Source organism: Lissotriton vulgaris, chromosome 5, assembly GCF_964263255.1.
Source record: "Lissotriton vulgaris chromosome 5, aLisVul1.2, whole genome shotgun sequence".
In the NCBI taxonomy this organism is placed as follows: Eukaryota; Metazoa; Chordata; class Amphibia; order Caudata; family Salamandridae; genus Lissotriton; species Lissotriton vulgaris.
Window position 1 is genome coordinate 697,206,162 of NC_141693.1, and position 17,525 is coordinate 697,223,686.

At 45.3% G+C, this 17,525-nt stretch overlaps 1 protein-coding gene across 2 annotated transcripts in view; it reads left to right on the top strand.

The window, feature by feature from the left end:
* The window catches only part of LOC147711410 (cGMP-dependent protein kinase 2-like), a 2,360,133-nt gene that overhangs the window by 1,055,232 nt on the left and 1,287,376 nt on the right, over positions 1–17,525 (top strand). For both annotated transcript variants that reach the window (XM_086922130.1, XM_086922129.1), the window contains exon 7: positions 10,207–10,284. In XM_086922130.1, coding sequence (XP_086778256.1) covers positions 10,207–10,284 — 78 coding nt within the window. The remainder of the gene's footprint in view (positions 1–10,206; positions 10,285–17,525) is intronic.

Below are 17,525 nucleotides of genomic sequence, written 5' to 3' on the forward strand. Positions count from 1 at the left end.
ACTTTGACATGAAAGTCAAATAAGACTGTTATGTAGTCATGTTTCTGTGCCCCCCTCTTCCTGTCCTTTCCCATAAATGCAAAGGGGGGAGATCTGTGGTGTTGCGCTCTAGTCTTTTTGAGCTTGCGCCCAAAGCATGCTGGGAACATGCAGCGGCCATTTTGAGTGCCGCAGGCAAACGAGGCGAACGGTCGCACTCCCGGCACTTGGGAGAATTAATCTTGAAAATTATAACCTAAAGTGTGTTGGTGGTCTTTATTGAGGCAGCGCTACTGCTATAGTATTTCACTCGTCATCATCAGTTTGCGTCCTTGTTTTGCTACATATCACTCTTCAAGGGAGCTCCCAACAGACCTTTACCATGTGAGCAGTGTGCTTTCTCATAAACATTTGGTTACGGACCCGAATTAATATTCGTAATGTCCTATTAAAGCATCTCAGTACCACTCAGTTGAGGCCAATTCCAAATGTGTGGGTATAAATGCAAACCACAGGGCCAAACAACTAACTATACTGACTATGGCATGTTTCAAGATTATACACATTGCTAATTTAGTGGTTTCACCATAATCAGCACAGTATTTCAAACCAGTAGACATTTTAGACACTTTTTTTCAGGTTATTGGTAACTGAGATGATTTGGAAAAATGATTTGCCGTGCACCATTCGAGAAATCACTTTGAGTTTGCCCACAGGCCAACTTTATTTCAATTTGCCAGGCATGACTGTTGTTTTAGTTTTCTATTTAGCCAAAACCACCCAAATCTTCTAGTTTGGTGCTTGGCTGTGTGCAGAATGGCCAACACAAAGATGGAAACGTCATTAACTTCCAAACTTAGTTGAAGATGAGGTACACAACCTCACTAACAAAGTACTGGTTAAATAAATTGAGTCTGGCAGTAATCCACAGATTATATGCATCATTTACATAGCACCTTCGTAGTTCTTACTTATTTCTGACAATCTGAATTTTTCTCTTTCACTATTGGGGTAACATGTTCCAGCCATCCTAGGGTTCATTGGAATGAACTGATAAACACAGATTTTCAGTATAGGTTAGCCGTCGAGTGTTCAATCATGCAATGTACTGATACAGCAATCATTTGCCTTACCCCCATTTGGAATGATTTTAATGTGAAGGGCATCTTATCACCTAAAATAGTCTAACAGTTTGTCATTGTGTGGAGGAGCATTTGAACATCCCATCGATACCTTTCTTCGTCATAAGTTAGCCTACGCTGTTAAGAGGCCTAATGCAGAACAAAGGCTGGTATTTCGAGTTGGGGGTGGTATCCTCCCCCAGAAAATGACTCAGTATCATACGTTTTCAGCCTCAGAATAGGGAATAGAGAGAACTATCCTGATCTACCCAGTCCAAAACAGCATGCTGTTTCCACCGTATTCCCCCTTCCAGCAGGAGGAAAATGCATGCAGACCCACATCTGCTTTTACTGGGTGTAATCTCACACTCAGTGACCGTGTAATCGTGTGGCACACCCTCCTCTCTGGAGATATAAATCCGCCTGAATCATAACAAGATCATATAGAGTGACTCACATTTCATCGTCTTGGAAGGAGGGTGCATGTCTGGATCTTCGGCACATACCCTTAGGTTTACCTCTAAGAAATCCAAGACATATTAATTTAAATTAGGGCACACCATTATTAATTAACACCATGAGAGTGATCGGATGCCTTTGCTTTCCTGTCTGCAGTGTCCTGATGGACACTTTCTAGTGTTCCACCCACACTGTACATCCACCCATCCCAGGCATCACCAGTCAGGTGACACTGTTGATAAAAGGGGTCGGGTACAGGTACTCGAGGCCAGTTATCAGTACCTTACCACTGTGTGCGCGCATCATTCTACAGGCTTGTAGGCCTAGTGCCCACTACTCTACAATGGCGATGAGTGGTTCGATTACACGTCTGTGCTGTCAGGTATTTCATGCTTGGTCGTGGGAAGAGTTATGCCCTGAGTCTGAGACACACCAGCACTTGCTGCCAGCATGACAGTGTACGGGGCAGGACAGGGTCAGGAGCAGTATGCCCAGCATGTTAACTGGTAAGGCCCTGCAACCACCGCCTACCGTGAACCAACACTCTGACAGGCATGGAATGAAGTGTGTGCTGAGAAAAAGGGAGGTAAAGTGCTGTCACTGGGCACCTAATGTTGTGTGGAACACCCCGTTGCAACTCCTGCACGCGGGAGTTTGCGTTGTGCCTGTCTATGGCGTGACTGTCTGCTGCTCCAGGTCAGCCCTTCCTTTGTTCTGGCAATGAGGTAATAAAGGATTGAAAAAAACAAGGACCCCCTGAATACTGGTGTCAATGCACTCCTATGGCAGGGATAATAATGTGTGAACAAAAACCCTAGGCAGTCAACAAATGGGCAAATAAGTAATATAAAGTGACAGTGAAAAATTATACATGGAGAATTAAAATACAAATAATCATGATTTTAATGAACACAGATAAAAATCATACAGGTAACTGGCTTAACCACCACCGTATGATGATAAAAATTAGTTAAAAAACATACAATTCATACATTTATTATTTCATCATGTAAAGAACACTCCTACAAATTAATATCATTGGTATCAAAGAGAGACAACACTGTGGCAAGTAAAACTCGACGCGCGTTTCGGCGTGGACAACGCCTTCTTCAGGAGCCACACAGTGATATCTGAAACATACTTATGAAAGAAAGATCCTATTACAATATATTCCAAATGGTAAAACAGGACATAAAAATCACATCTTAAAAATACATCTTTTGAAAAAATAAAGCCACTTTTTATAAAAAAGAAACATTTTCGCTGTCAAATTATTTAATCTCTTATCTTGTTTCCACGGCAAACATGATAAAGCCATAATTAACAAGATTGTGCAGTACTCAAAACTAAATTAAAGAGCAATTGAGGAGATACAATAAGTGACACAATGATAATCATCACAAAGACAAGATTTGCTACAGCATAGGAATACTTTAACTAATTTTTTGATAATGATATCAGTTCATAGGAATAATCATTTAACATTTTTTTTCCTTATAAGCATTCGATAGCTATATTCATACTCATTGGATTAAACTCACTGTTTGAGAAGGGTTACAGGACTTGTATACAGGAAACAATCAATTAGATCCTGAAAGCTCGGCAAAATAATGTCCGCAACAGATATAATCCTAGTGAGTTTAATCCAATGAGTATGAATATAGCTATCAAATGCTTATAAGGAAAAAAAAATGTAAATGATTATTCATATGAACTGATATAATTATCAAAAAATTAGTTAAAGTATTCCTATGCTGTAGCAAATCTTGTCTTTGTGATGATTATCATTGTGTCACTTATTGTATCTCCTCAATTGCTCTTTAATTTAGTTTTGAGTACTGCTCAATCTTGTTAATTATGGCTTTATCATGTTTGCCGTGGAAACAAGATAAGAGATTAAATAATTTGACAACGAAAATGTTTCTTTTTTATAAAAAGTGGGTTTATTTTTTCAAAAGATGTATTTTTAAGATGTGATTTTTATGTCCTGTGTTACCATTTGGAATATATTGTAATAGGATCTTTCTTTCAGATGTATGTTTCAGATATCACTGTGTGCTCCTGAAGAAAGCGCTGTCCACGCCGAAACGCGTGGCGAGTTTTACTCGCCACAGTGTTGTCTCTCTTTGATACCAATGATATTAATTTGTAGGGGTGTTCTTTACATGATTAAATAATAAATGTATGAATTGTATGTTTGTTAACTAATTTTTACCATCATACGGTGGTGGTTAAGCCAGTTACCTGTATGATTTTCATCTGTGTTCATTAAAATCATGATTATTTGTATTTTAATTCTCCATGTATGATTTTTCGCTGTCACTTTATATTACTTGTTTGCACATTTGTTGACCGCCTAGGGTTTTTGTTCACACAAGGAGGTAATAAAGCCACCAAGGTGGGCACACTCAAGGTGAAGCCCGGACGGGCGAAGAGAGGAGCGTGTGTTCCTGGCAGCCCACTGCTAAGAGGAGGAGACCTGTGTCACCAGCTAGGCAGGTTTAAAGACTGAGTCAATGGAGACACTGCCTGTCCAAGTGAGTCATGCGCATTATTGATGCCCGCATCTGCAGCCTTCCCTGGTCCCCTGGAGTTGGTGATGTGAGAGAATGCCATGCCAAATGCCCACCAGCGGTTTCCTCACACGGCATTCGTAAAAGCCAAAATGGGCCCACCGTCTCTAAAAAGAAAGTAGCTACTGTGGCCCCACACTTAAAAGGGACATCAACACATTTAAGCCAAGTGAGAGCAGCGGCCCTGACTCGGGCTAGAGATCACATCAAGAGAAGCTGTGACATACCCTGACAGTCGGCCAACATGGCCTACCAACCTGCCAGTTGAGGTGCCCTGGACATGTCAAACCTGCTGACAGCTATCCTAGCAAAGACGTGCTGCGAGCGGAGGCACCCGCAGTCAGGAACCTGCATCTCCAGTGCATCGCGAGGCCAGTATCGTAAGGAAAGCTGCCACTGCCTCCTAAAGGAACTCTAGCAACTTCTAGTGACTGCACACTGCACAGCAACAGTGAATTATGCAAAGCAGCACGACGATGTTCCCACTGACACAATAAAAGTGGCAAGTGACCCCATGCCTCCTCCGTCCACATGGCACCTGCACATGCCTCCAAATAAAACAACAAAAAACTGTCCTGGAGTGAAAAAAAAAGGAAAGAGTGAAAGCCTTCCCAGCAAGCAGCTCTCACCTGCCGATGCACACACGCAGAGCTCTCAGCACAAAACGGCAATACACCTGCCCTGATTCACCTAGCACCAAATTTAAGTAACCCCCTGTAGCCTACGCATGGGTGAAAAGACTACACCTACCTCAATAAACTGGAGACAGGAGAGGAGTGACAATTGGCCCGCAGCCGTCTACACAAAACCCACCCTAAAAGCCTGGCCTGCAGCACTAGCAAAGCTGCTGTGGCCCAAGTGCACAACTGATGAAGTATCGTGTGACCCACAAGGAAGGACTGCCGGAGAGTGGTGCTGGCTTCACTACCACCTAGCTGCAGCTCATTTAAACTGCACCAGTGAATTACTAAAATGGAGAAGCTCCTACGCAGCTAAAGATTTTCAAAGGGGCATGCCGCTCGGCATGTCTAAATAGCCTGCAGTGAACCCCTCAATACTTTTATTCCTGGAGTACAGTGTCCCTGCGATAAGAGAGGGGACTGTACCCAGCTTTACACTTCAGCTGCTGCACATCAGAGCTACCATAATGACTCTCCAACACACGCTCACCAAAGGTCATGAGGACCAGGTAGGACTGGGGCTAACTACACCATATGCCCCCGTGGCCACCTGCTGATACTGCCAGAAGAAAACACTGGTTTGCCTCCAGAGACGCCCCACCACACTGACACCCTACCATCGTCGGAATCACTTTTACACAGTAAAGAGCCACAAAGAGCATAAAGCTACCCCGGCCAAGAGAAGTGTCAACTGGCCAAGCGAGGTCCAGCAAAAATATAGGACCAGATGCACCAAGCAAGCCCCAGGAAAGCTGCAAGAAGAACATGAGTGGTGCGCATGCCACCAGTGGCTGTCTCACGTCACCGCAAGCAGGTAGATAGCACTGCACACTCCTAGTGGTGAATGGCCACCACCACAAGAAAGTAGAGCAAAGCACCCTCCCAGACACAAGCAAGATGCACAAAGGGTCTGGTTGCCTGCATGGCACCTGCAAAAGAATGGGTGCAATGCCAAGCACCACCAGCATTCCCCCACAGAAGAGAAGGGACTAATCTCCTAGCATAGCCCTGATACAAGAGAGAGAGCCTCTACATCTCCACTGCATAAGCACAGCTCCGCAGTGGGCCAAAAGACAAAACAGAATGTCCTCCCTCACACTGCCTCAAGATGGAGTCACCAGTGGTCCAAGAAAGGCAAGAGGAGAGTCGCAAACCCCACATGGCAAGCCGCCACCGCAACTTGTGCTCCATCGACAGGCGACACATGGCCAGACACCACAGCCGCAAAGCAAGCATGCAGCACGACGCTTGAAGTGACCAACCCTGCCAAACAAGCCTGAACGGAGGCAGGATCAAGTGTCACGACAGTGCAGCCTCGAGGAGCAAGTGCAACGCCCATAAGTGAAGAGCAGAGGAGCATTGCTAAAACCCCTGAGGAGGGGAAGGGCCTTGCAAGAGGTTCTCAAGGAGAAGAAGCACCTCCTACCAACAGGATAGACCTGCAACAGGTCAGTAGCAAAGTAAAGATCGTCCCAAGAACCAGACACAACCAGCGAGTTGTCTATGTGGTATAAACAAGAGACATGTGGCAGGACTCCACATCCGAGTGACGAACCTGGTCAGAAGAAGAAGAGTTTGGCAGGACACCATTTTGCATAGTCGCAAAGGAGAGTGGCACGATGCCATAGCTCAAACAACCACCACAGGCGCGCAAGAAGGAAAGGAGAAAAGTGGCAGGACAAAGGACTCGTGCCAGCACTGGAGAAGGTGTTCATCAGCACAAGCCAGCCACCGGGGTGCAGAGACGTCACTGGAAGACCAACTGTGAGCCGTTAGCAAGCGCGATCTGCATCCAGGCCCCAAGCATCACAGTGTGACTGTCTACCCACCTGTCACCAGCTGCTTGACGTCAAGGGCACCACATCTAGCAAGTGCACCTGCCAGAAGACAGCCATAAGTGGGCACAAAGTCCCTCCAGTCCTCCTCATTCTGCGAGGTCGCCTAAGGCAAGAGATCGCCGTCTGTTGCCCAACTCAAGGAAAATCACCATGTTCATCATCCAGGTGTATCATTACTTAGAACATCAAAGGAGCATCGCATAACCAGAGTGGATCCCAACACTCACGACATCCGGAGTTCAACAAGGCACTCCCGGCGCCATAGGAGGCTAGCCACCCAGGAACCTTCTGTGTGCCCCGTAAAGCTGAAACCTGCAGAAGAAGGGAATACTGGACCATTGGACTATCCATCCTTGTGGTTACACATGTCTTGGCTGTGGCCCTGTTGGGAGTTCTGCAGCGACCCCTCAGCGTGGCCTACGAAAGGCCTGCACAGCCCATGTGGTCACGTGACAATCCAGGGGCAAGGGCCTCAACAGAGTTCCTGTGAGAGGGGAATCCGAACTGGAGAGATGCTTCGTCAGCAGCTCCACTGCAGGCACCAGGATGCATGGAGGTCACAGATGAAGACTGCTAACCTAAAGATCATCTGATACAGGCATGTAAACCTGAATGCTTACGGCGAGAGCACTCAGACTCTGAGACACCACTCTTTGCGGCTGCATGAGCTCTGGTCCTTTTGGAAGTTCCTCAGTGACGCCTTCTCGCGGCCCATGAGAGGCCCACACAGTCCACACGGTCCCAGAGAAGCCCGGCAGGAAGGCCCTCCAGGAGACTCCTGTGAGAGGGGAGTCCAGGTAGGAGAGGCAAGTCTGAAGCTGCTTGGCTATCGAGAACTGGAAAGATCATCAAGTACGTCGCCTCCAAGGAAGGGCCTCATCCACCAAGTTCACCCTCAATAGCTGTAGGTTTGTCGTCCACCGGAACCTGAGCACATGCAAGATCTCCAAAGTGGACTCCACCACCGCTCCAGATGCACTGCTATTTGAACTATGTAAATAGACTTGGACACCACGAGACCAGGCCGATCTGAACTACATCACTGAGGTGGACCAAAAGATCCTGACCATACTGTCCAGAACTCCAGCACTGCCCGGCAAATGGCCTGAAGAGATTATTTGGTGCTATATATTGTTTATTTGTTTTCTTCATAGGTTGGACTTTCGTTTGTTTCTTTTTCATTAAAGTTTTGGAGAGATGTAGTGTCCGGCTGGACACATTCTAGTGTTCCACCCACACTGTACACCCACCCATCAAAGGCGTTACCGGTCAGGTGACCCTGTTAATAAAAGGGGCTGGGCACACAGGCCCTGGACCAGTTATCAGTACCTTACCACTGTGAGTGTGCATCATTCCGCAAGCATGTGGGCCTAGCGCCCACTACTCTACACTGCCTACCGAAAATATAAACGTTTGACATCTCAAAATTAGACTCACAAAAGTGATATGAATGACATGATTATTGTGTCGTAGAATCCGCATCAGAAGTACAGTAATCTAGGGGCATATGTAGGTAAATTCCATTTTGCGATTCCCAAATAGCGATTTTTAAGGAATCGCTATTTGAGAATAGCAAAATGTAATGTAGGTAAAAATTCACATTTTTTTTGCGAATCTCTAACATTCCTTAATTGCGATTAACAAATTGCGAATCGCAATTAAGGAATGAGTTTCCAATTCATTCCTGAGGGCTAAGAGGCCCATAGAAATGAATGGGAATACATTCTAAAATTGCGATTTTCTATGAGAAAATCGCAATTTGAGAATCGGAATTCCAAGGGTGCCAGGGTGTCCAAAGGACACCTGTTGTACCCCTGGAATGTGCCTGTGAGTACATGTGGCGCACATACATGCCCTAAGGGCATGTGTGTGCGCCACATTGCACTTTGAATTTTTTTTAAAAATGAATTTTTTAAGGAATTTGCAAAATAGCATCTACTTGAAGTAGGTGGTATTTTGCGATTCCTTATGCAAAAATCGCAATTTTTAAAGCACCCCTACATAGCATTTAAGGAATCACAAAATTGCGATTCCTTAAATGCTATAAGCAAAATAAGAAATCACAATTTTTGCGATTCCTTATTTTGCTAAGTGGCACCTACATATCAAAACGCCATTTGCGATTCGCAAACGCCAAAATTCGCCGAATTTCGGCGTTTGCGACTCGCAAACGGCTACCTACATATGCCCCGAGTTTTGCATTTTATTTTACATTTGCGCACAGAACGGGTATTATGTCTCATTGGTTATACCTATAATTTCCCTCGCTGTGTATGCTGTTTTGTTTGATTTTACTTTGCTGGAGCTCTGACAAAACCTTAATTATGTGAGCAGTGGAGTCTGGTATTCAATTCATTAAGGACACGTAAAATTCTTTCCGTGCACATAATAACAAATGAGAAAATATGTTATTTTGCTTTGTGAATATTGCCATGAATCTTATTTGATTTCCTTTATCCTTGTCTAAAAATAAAAGAAACACTACTAGCATAGCCAGTGTTTAAAAAAAAATCATTTTTTTTACTTCTGCAGCCATTGTTCCTGAAAGTCCAAATTAGATCAAAGGAGGCATTTTAGATTTGATGCTCTTTGAAGCTTGAGTATGGGGGCATGAAATTAGAATCTCTCCAATGAATGTGTACTTTGGAAAAGTTGTGGACCCAGATGTAATAATTTTCCAATCAAATCAAGGCATAAACCAAACTTGTACAAGGGGAAAGCAACACAGTGGGCTATCTATTTAGATTAGCCTGCGGCTCTTTAGCACACATGCAGGGTGTGGTTTTTTTAGAGAGAAGAAAGCACCCATTCTTGTTAGCGCCTGCTTAAATGAAGCGTTTCATTTTTTATACAAATCCAGGTCTGGCTTTATTAGTAGATGGGTCTTGAGTAAAAACGTTTGAGCCTTGACACTGATTTGCCGAAGTAACACCGAAGCAATGCACTGTTGACGCCATGCAGTGCAAAGCAGAAAGTGCATTTTTCGCTCTGAGAAAATGTCACATTTCCAGTATAAAATGTCCTTTCCGATGGAAAGTAAATACGATATGCCACCTTGCATCACTTTGAGTCATGTTGCATCACTTTGCGCAGGCATCCGCCTTAGTAATCTGTGCCAGGAAGTTAGCATAATTCCCACAACTTTCCTTCTGAGAGAAAATTCCTGCTAGAAGAGAAATGTCTACAGGAGTATTTTCCCAAAAAAACTTTTTTTAACTTATCACTGAGGTTGTCTTCTGCAAAACCTCATTATTTGTTTTCATTCCCTTTTTAAACTCGCCACTCTTAAGAACTTCCAGAAATTGGTGGGGTCTAAATAAAAATCGTGCATTAGGATGAAGCCACGTTTCAGTACTTCGCTCACAACTTAGTTTAAAGGCATGCTCCTTTCTCCGAATTTGGACTTTCAAAAATGTCACTTTAATTTTCTTTTCGAATTTGGGCACTAGTTTAAATGTCATAAGGTACTTTCGCATGACAATAGCATACTATTCTATTGTAAGCTTATTTCTTTATTCCATAAAACAGTCCCATGAGTGCTTTACATTTCTTTCAGGATTACTACGATAAAGGGGATTACATCATTCGAGAAGGTGAAGAAGGAAATACATTCTTCATCATTGCCAAAGGAAAGGTATGGTCTGATGACTTTTCTTTTTTCTTTTAGTTTAAATATATTATTTTGGTACAGATAATTCAACAAACAAAATGCAATAATATTGCAGTCATTTTAAAAATGAAAAATGTAGTGGTACATTATAAGGGGTATATCAGTTTCATATCCTATTGTTCTAATCACAAGTATCTTCTAATAACCAAGTAAAGTGTATTTTGCTACATGAGGGCGAGAGCAAAAAAATAAAAAAGTAAAAAAGAGAGAGAGAGAAAGAAAGAAGAAAAAGAGATATAGACAGTGATAAGAGTCACATACATTATAAATTATAAGAGCAATGAATTAAAACAATGAATAATGCATTTTAAAAAAGAAAATAATCCAAGTGGTAACTATACATTTATTATAGGGGGCGCCAGAGAGCTGTGGAGCTAGATGTCTGCTCCCTAACATGGCTCTGCTTGCCGAGATGACAATCCACAATAATCCGCCCTCCACAGTGCTTGTGGCCCATAAACATTCCTCAATCATGCTTGTGGAGAGCTCCCCTAGCTTGCTGGAACTAGAACGGGATGTCTCAGGACTGACCCTGGGGTTGGTATGCAGTGGACTAGTACCCTGGGGCTGCGCAGCCTACATGTAGCACTGGATCTTAAAGAGACGTGGGCCTTCCCGTTCACCATCTGGGGTGTAACACCTGCAGCAGCAGGTTTGCGGCCACAGTCTCTTTCCTTTGTGCATGTCGGCGGTGGGCTGTGGCCTGTGTAGTGCTTGTGTGGGGATTCTCTCCCAGCAGGGAAAAGGTTGGCTGGTCTTGCTTCATGGAGGCCCCTTGAGCAGTTGGCCTCCTACTGCCTGCCACTGTCTGAGCTGCACTGAGGGCTGCATCATGGGGGTGTGAGATGGTCTTCCTTGCTACTGGCTATGGTGCCCCATCCACTGAATGCTACTTGGATGGTAAGAGCCCTCCCACATTGAATACAGTATGGGTGTCAGGGGACGCTCCTGATTATGGCTGGTTGGAGTAGCTACCTTGCTGGGTGTACTGTCAATGACCGGGTCTGCTTGTACCCCGCCCATTGTAGGGGTGTGGTACAAAAGGGGATGGTGATGGACGGAGCATCTGAATCAATCAAACACTCACACCCACTAAAAAGATCTGGGTTTAATCCATCACCGTTCTTTAGCCCACTCTGCCACCCCAGTTCAGACATGGCTATATGCAAATCAGTCTGACCCTGTGCCTCATGGGAACAGTCCAGCCCGAACTGCCAAGCCATGTCTTCCCTGGACCGGAAACAAGCTTCCGAGGACCGGTTTCTGGCATTCCAGCCGTCTTCAGCCTGGCTTGCTTGAATCCAGTGGCAAAGTGAGCAAGGGACTCACGTCTGAGCACACCCTGCCACACTTATGGCGGCCAAAAGCAGTACAAAAGGGGGTGGTGATGGACCGAGCATCTGAAACAATCAAACACTCACACCCAGTCAAAAGATCTGGGTTTAATCTATCACCGTTCTTTAGCCCACTCTGCCACCCCAGTTCAGACGTGGCTATATGCAAATCAGTCTGACCCTGTGCCTCATGGGAACAGTCCAGCCCGAACTGCCAAGCCATGTCTTCCCTGGACCGGAAACAAGCTTCCGGGGACCGGTTTCTGGCATTCCAGCCGTCTTCAGCCCGGCTTGCTTGAATCCAGTGGCAAAGTGAGCAAGGGACTCACGTCTGAGCATACCCTGCTACACTTATGGCGGCCAAAAGCGGTACAAAAGGGGGTGGTGATGGACGGAGCATCTGAATCAATCAAACACTCACACCCAGTCAAAAGATCTGGGTTTAATCCATCACTGTTCTTTAGCCCACTCTGCCACCCCAGTTCAGACATGGCTAAATGCAAATCAGTCTGACCCTGTGCCTCATGGGAACAGTCCAGCCAAAGCTTGTTTCCGGTCCAGGGAAGGCATGGCTTGGCAGTTCGGGCTGGACTGTTCCCATGAGGCACAGGGTCAGACTGATTTGCATATAGCCATGTCTGAACTGGGGTGGCAGAGTGGGCTAAAGAACGGTGATGGATTAAACCCAGATCTTTTGACTGGGTGTGAGTGTTTGATTGGTTCAGACGCTCCGTCCATTACCACCCCATTTTGTACCACCCTAGGGTGTAGGCAACCCGGTGCAAATACTCCCTCCGGTCTTCTAGCTGGTCAAGTCTTCCATGGTGGCACATGCCTCACAGCCATTGTAGCCCCTGTGCCTTTGAACTAATCTATTGTTGGTCCAGTGTTCTGTGACTGGGGATTGTTGGTGATTCTGTGGTGCTGTTCCCTATGATCTCTTTATTATTTCTGCTCTGATATTGTGCCGTTGCTCTGCTTGTTCTCATTTGCACTTACTCGCCTCAACTGCTTTAGGTATTTTGTGTTTGTAATACCTTGATAAAACCTAATAAATAAATATTAATAAAACAAAAGTGTACATTACTTATGAATTGAAGGAGCCCAAAAATTGGAATAAATAGATTTTATTTTGCAAGGTAACTAGTAACTGGTAGCCATATGTTTTCACTTATCATAGCTATGGAAGTTGAATTTAAATTTGTAAATATCTAATATGTGATTATAAAGCATTAGATTCCACCAGAGTTGGATAGAAATATTCTCTCTTATTTCAAAATTGGATGCAATAACCTGTAAAGCAAAACTGTTACAAATAAAATAGTTTTGCAAGCAAAGTATTACGGACGAAGAGTCATGTATCCCACCTAGAAGTATATTTGCGAAGAGAAAGGTGAGAAAATTCCCTTAATAACATCAATCTTAGACCTTATTGACTTTCAAAAGGCAACTAGATTAGTACAGGTAAAAAACACATATATATATATATATATGTGAGCCGTCAGCACTATCACATTCTTCATCATGTCTGTCGCCCAGCCAGAACAAACTTAGAAAATGTGTCTGAGGTAAACAACATCATATTGTACATCCTATTATAAAAGACTACAAGAGTATGGACTAAGCTGGCAGAGCGGGATAGAGTACAATTTCAACCAAATCTTGTTTTAAACATCTAGAGGCCCAGTACAACTCAAATTAGCTTCCCATAATAGCTCAACGGTAAATGTAGCTATTATATTTCCTAATGAAAATAACAAAATATATATATATATATATATATATATATATATATATATATTCCACAAAAAAAGTCCCCAGAGACAGGATCGCACTCCGCAGCAGGTAAGTTTGACAAAACTCTTTTATTTAGGCATGTGACTTCCCTTCCCCGTACATTGTCTGCAGGCCTGACGCGTTTCGAAGCTTTTGCTTCTCTTCAGAGGCCGGTGTTCAGCAGGACGTTCTGTGAGGCTCCCCAATCTCCCAGCTGAAATTCTTCCAATCATCGCACAGCTTCCGGTGTGCCTCCATTAAGGGAATCCGTTTTTTCATTGCATCGTGGGAATTGGAGTTTTTTTAGCCTATTTTGCACCCTCCATTAGGTTTGTCCGCTGTGCCACAAATTCAGACGTTCTTTAAAGCCCTCCGTTAGGCTCCCGGATGAGATTTCACATGCCTTTAGTTTAAAGCTGCTGTGCCCATCGAAACGTGACGTTACACTTTCGCGAGACCATTCCTATGCTCTTTGGCGGTGCGTGTTCCTCGCGGCCTGGAAGCGCCGCGTATATAATCCACAAAAAAAGTCCCCAGAGACAGGATCGCACTCCGCAGCAGGTAAGTTTGACAAAACTCTTTTATTTAGGCATGTGACTTCCCTTCCCCGTACATTGTCTGCAGGCCTGACGCGTTTCGAAGCTTTTGCTTCTCTTCAGAGGCCGGTGTTCAGCAGGACGTTCTGTGAGGCTCCCCAATCTCCCAGCTGAAATTCTTCCAATCATCGCACAGCTTCCGGTGTGCCTCCATTAAGGGAATCCGTTTTTTCATTGCATCGTGGGAATTGGAGTTTTTTTAGCCTATTTTGCACCCTCCATTAGGTTTGTCCGCTGTGCCACAAATTCAGACGTTCTTTAAAGCCCTCCGTTAGGCTCCCGGATGAGATTTCACATGCCTTTAGTTTAAAGCTGCTGTGCCCATCGAAACGTGACGTTACACTTTCGCGAGACCATTCCTATGCTCTTTGGCGGTGCGTGTTCCTCGCGGCCTGGAAGCGCCGCGTATATAATCCACAAAAAAAGTCCCCAGAGACAGGATCGCACTCCGCAGCAGGTAAGTTTGACAAAACTCTTTTATTTAGGCATGTGACTTCCCTTCCCCGTACATTGTCTGCAGGCCTGACGCGTTTCGAAGCTTTTGCTTCTCTTCAGAGGCCGGTGTTCAGCAGGACGTTCTGTGAGGCTCCCCAATCTCCCAGCTGAAATTCTTCCAATCATCGCACAGCTTCCGGTGTGCCTCCATTAAGGGAATCCGTTTTTTCATTGCATCGTGGGAATTGGAGTTTTTTTAGCCTATTTTGCACCCTCCATTAGGTTTGTCCGCTGTGCCACAAATTCAGACGTTCTTTAAAGCCCTCCGTTAGGCTCCCGGATGAGATTTCACATGCCTTTAGTTTAAAGCTGCTGTGCCCATCGAAACGTGACGTTACACTTTCGCGAGACCATTCCTATGCTCTTTGGCGGTGCGTGTTCCTCGCGGCCTGGAAGCGCCGCGTATATAATCCACAAAAAAAGTCCCCAGAGACAGGATCGCACTCCGCAGCAGGTAAGTTTGACAAAACTCTTTTATTTAGGCATGTGACTTCCCTTCCCCGTACATTGTCTGCAGGCCTGACGCGTTTCGAAGCTTTTGCTTCTCTTCAGAGGCCGGTGTTCAGCAGGACGTTCTGTGAGGCTCCCCAATCTCCCAGCTGAAATTCTTCCAATCATCGCACAGCTTCCGGTGTGCCTCCATTAAGGGAATCCGTTTTTTCATTGCATCGTGGGAATTGGAGTTTTTTTAGCCTATTTTGCACCCTCCATTAGGTTTGTCCGCTGTGCCACAAATTCAGACGTTCTTTAAAGCCCTCCGTTAGGCTCCCGGATGAGATTTCACATGCCTTTAGTTTAAAGCTGCTGTGCCCATCGAAACGTGACGTTACACTTTCGCGAGACCATTCCTATGCTCTTTGGCGGTGCGTGTTCCTCGCGGCCTGGAAGCGCCGCGTATATAATCCACAAAAAAAGTCCCCAGAGACAGGATCGCACTCCGCAGCAGGTAAGTTTGACAAAACTCTTTTATTTAGGCATGTGACTTCCCTTCCCCGTACATTGTCTGCATGTGAAATCTCATCCGGGAGCCTAACGGAGGGCTTTAAAGAACGTCTGAATTTGTGACACAGCGGACAAACCTAATGGAGGGTGCAAAATAGGCTAAAAAAACTCCAATTCCCACGATGCAATGAAAAAACGGATTCCCTTAATGGAGGCACACCGGAAGCTGTGCGATGATTGGAAGAATTTCAGCTGGGAGATTGGGGAGCCTCACAGAACGTCCTGCTGAACACCGGCCTCTGAAGAGAAGCAAAAGCTTCGAAACGCGTCAGGCCTGCAGACAATGTACGGGGAAGGGAAGTCACATGCCTAAATAAAAGAGTTTTGTCAAACTTACCTGCTGCGGAGTGCGATCCTGTCTCTGGGGACTTTTTTTGTGGATTATATACGCGGCGCTTCCAGGCCGCGAGGAACACGCACCGCCAAAGAGCATAGGAATGGTCTCGCGAAAGTGTAACGTCACGTTTCGATGGGCACAGCAGCTTTAAACTAAAGGCATGTGAAATCTCATCCGGGAGCCTAACGGAGGGCTTTAAAGAACGTCTGAATTTGTGACACAGCGGACAAACCTAATGGAGGGTGCAAAATAGGCTAAAAAAACTCCAATTCCCACGATGCAATGAAAAAACGGATTCCCTTAATGGAGGCACACCGGAAGCTGTGCGATGATTGGAAGAATTTCAGCTGGGAGATTGGGGAGCCTCACAGAACGTCCTGCTGAACACCGGCCTCTGAAGAGAAGCAAAAGCTTCGAAACGCGTCAGGCCTGCAGACAATGTACGGGGAAGGGAAGTCACATGCCTAAATAAAAGAGTTTTGTCAAACTTACCTGCTGCGGAGTGCGATCCTGTCTCTGGGGACTTTTTTTGTGGATTATATACGCGGCGCTTCCAGGCCGCGAGGAACACGCACCGCCAAAGAGCATAGGAATGGTCTCGCGAAAGTGTAACGTCACGTTTCGATGGGCACAGCAGCTTTAAACTAAAGGCATGTGAAATCTCATCCGGGAGCCTAACGGAGGGCTTTAAAGAACGTCTGAATTTGTGACACAGCGGACAAACCTAATGGAGGGTGCAAAATAGGCTAAAAAAACTCCAATTCCCACGATGCAATGAAAAAACGGATTCCCTTAATGGAGGCACACCGGAAGCTGTGCGATGATTGGAAGAATTTCAGCTGGGAGATTGGGGAGCCTCACAGAACGTCCTGCTGAACACCGGCCTCTGAAGAGAAGCAAAAGCTTCGAAACGCGTCAGGCCTGCAGACAATGTACGGGGAAGGGAAGTCACATGCCTAAATAAAAGAGTTTTGTCAAACTTACCTGCTGCGGAGTGCGATCCTGTCTCTGGGGACTTTTTTTGTGGATTATATACGCGGCGCTTCCAGGCCGCGAGGAACACGCACCGCCAAAGAGCATAGGAATGGTCTCGCGAAAGTGTAACGTCACGTTTCGATGGGCACAGCAGCTTTAAACTAAAGGCATGTGAAATCTCATCCGGGAGCCTAACGGAGGGCTTTAAAGAACGTCTGAATTTGTGACACAGCGGACAAACCTAATGGAGGGTGCAAAATAGGCTAAAAAAACTCCAATTCCCACGATGCAATGAAAAAACGGATTCCCTTAATGGAGGCACACCGGAAGCTGTGCGATGATTGGAAGAATTTCAGCTGGGAGATTGGGGAGCCTCACAGAACGTCCTGCTGAACACCGGCCTCTGAAGAGAAGCAAAAGCTTCGAAACGCGTCAGGCCTGCAGACAATGTACGGGGAAGGGAAGTCACATGCCTAAATAAAAGAGTTTTGTCAAACTTACCTGCTGCGGAGTGCGATCCTGTCTCTGGGGACTTTTTTTGTGGATTATATACGCGGCGCTTCCAGGCCGCGAGGAACACGCACCGCCAAAGAGCATAGGAATGGTCTCGCGAAAGTGTAACGTCACGTTTCGATGGGCACAGCAGCTTTAAACTAAAGGCATGTGAAATCTCATCCGGGAGCCTAACGG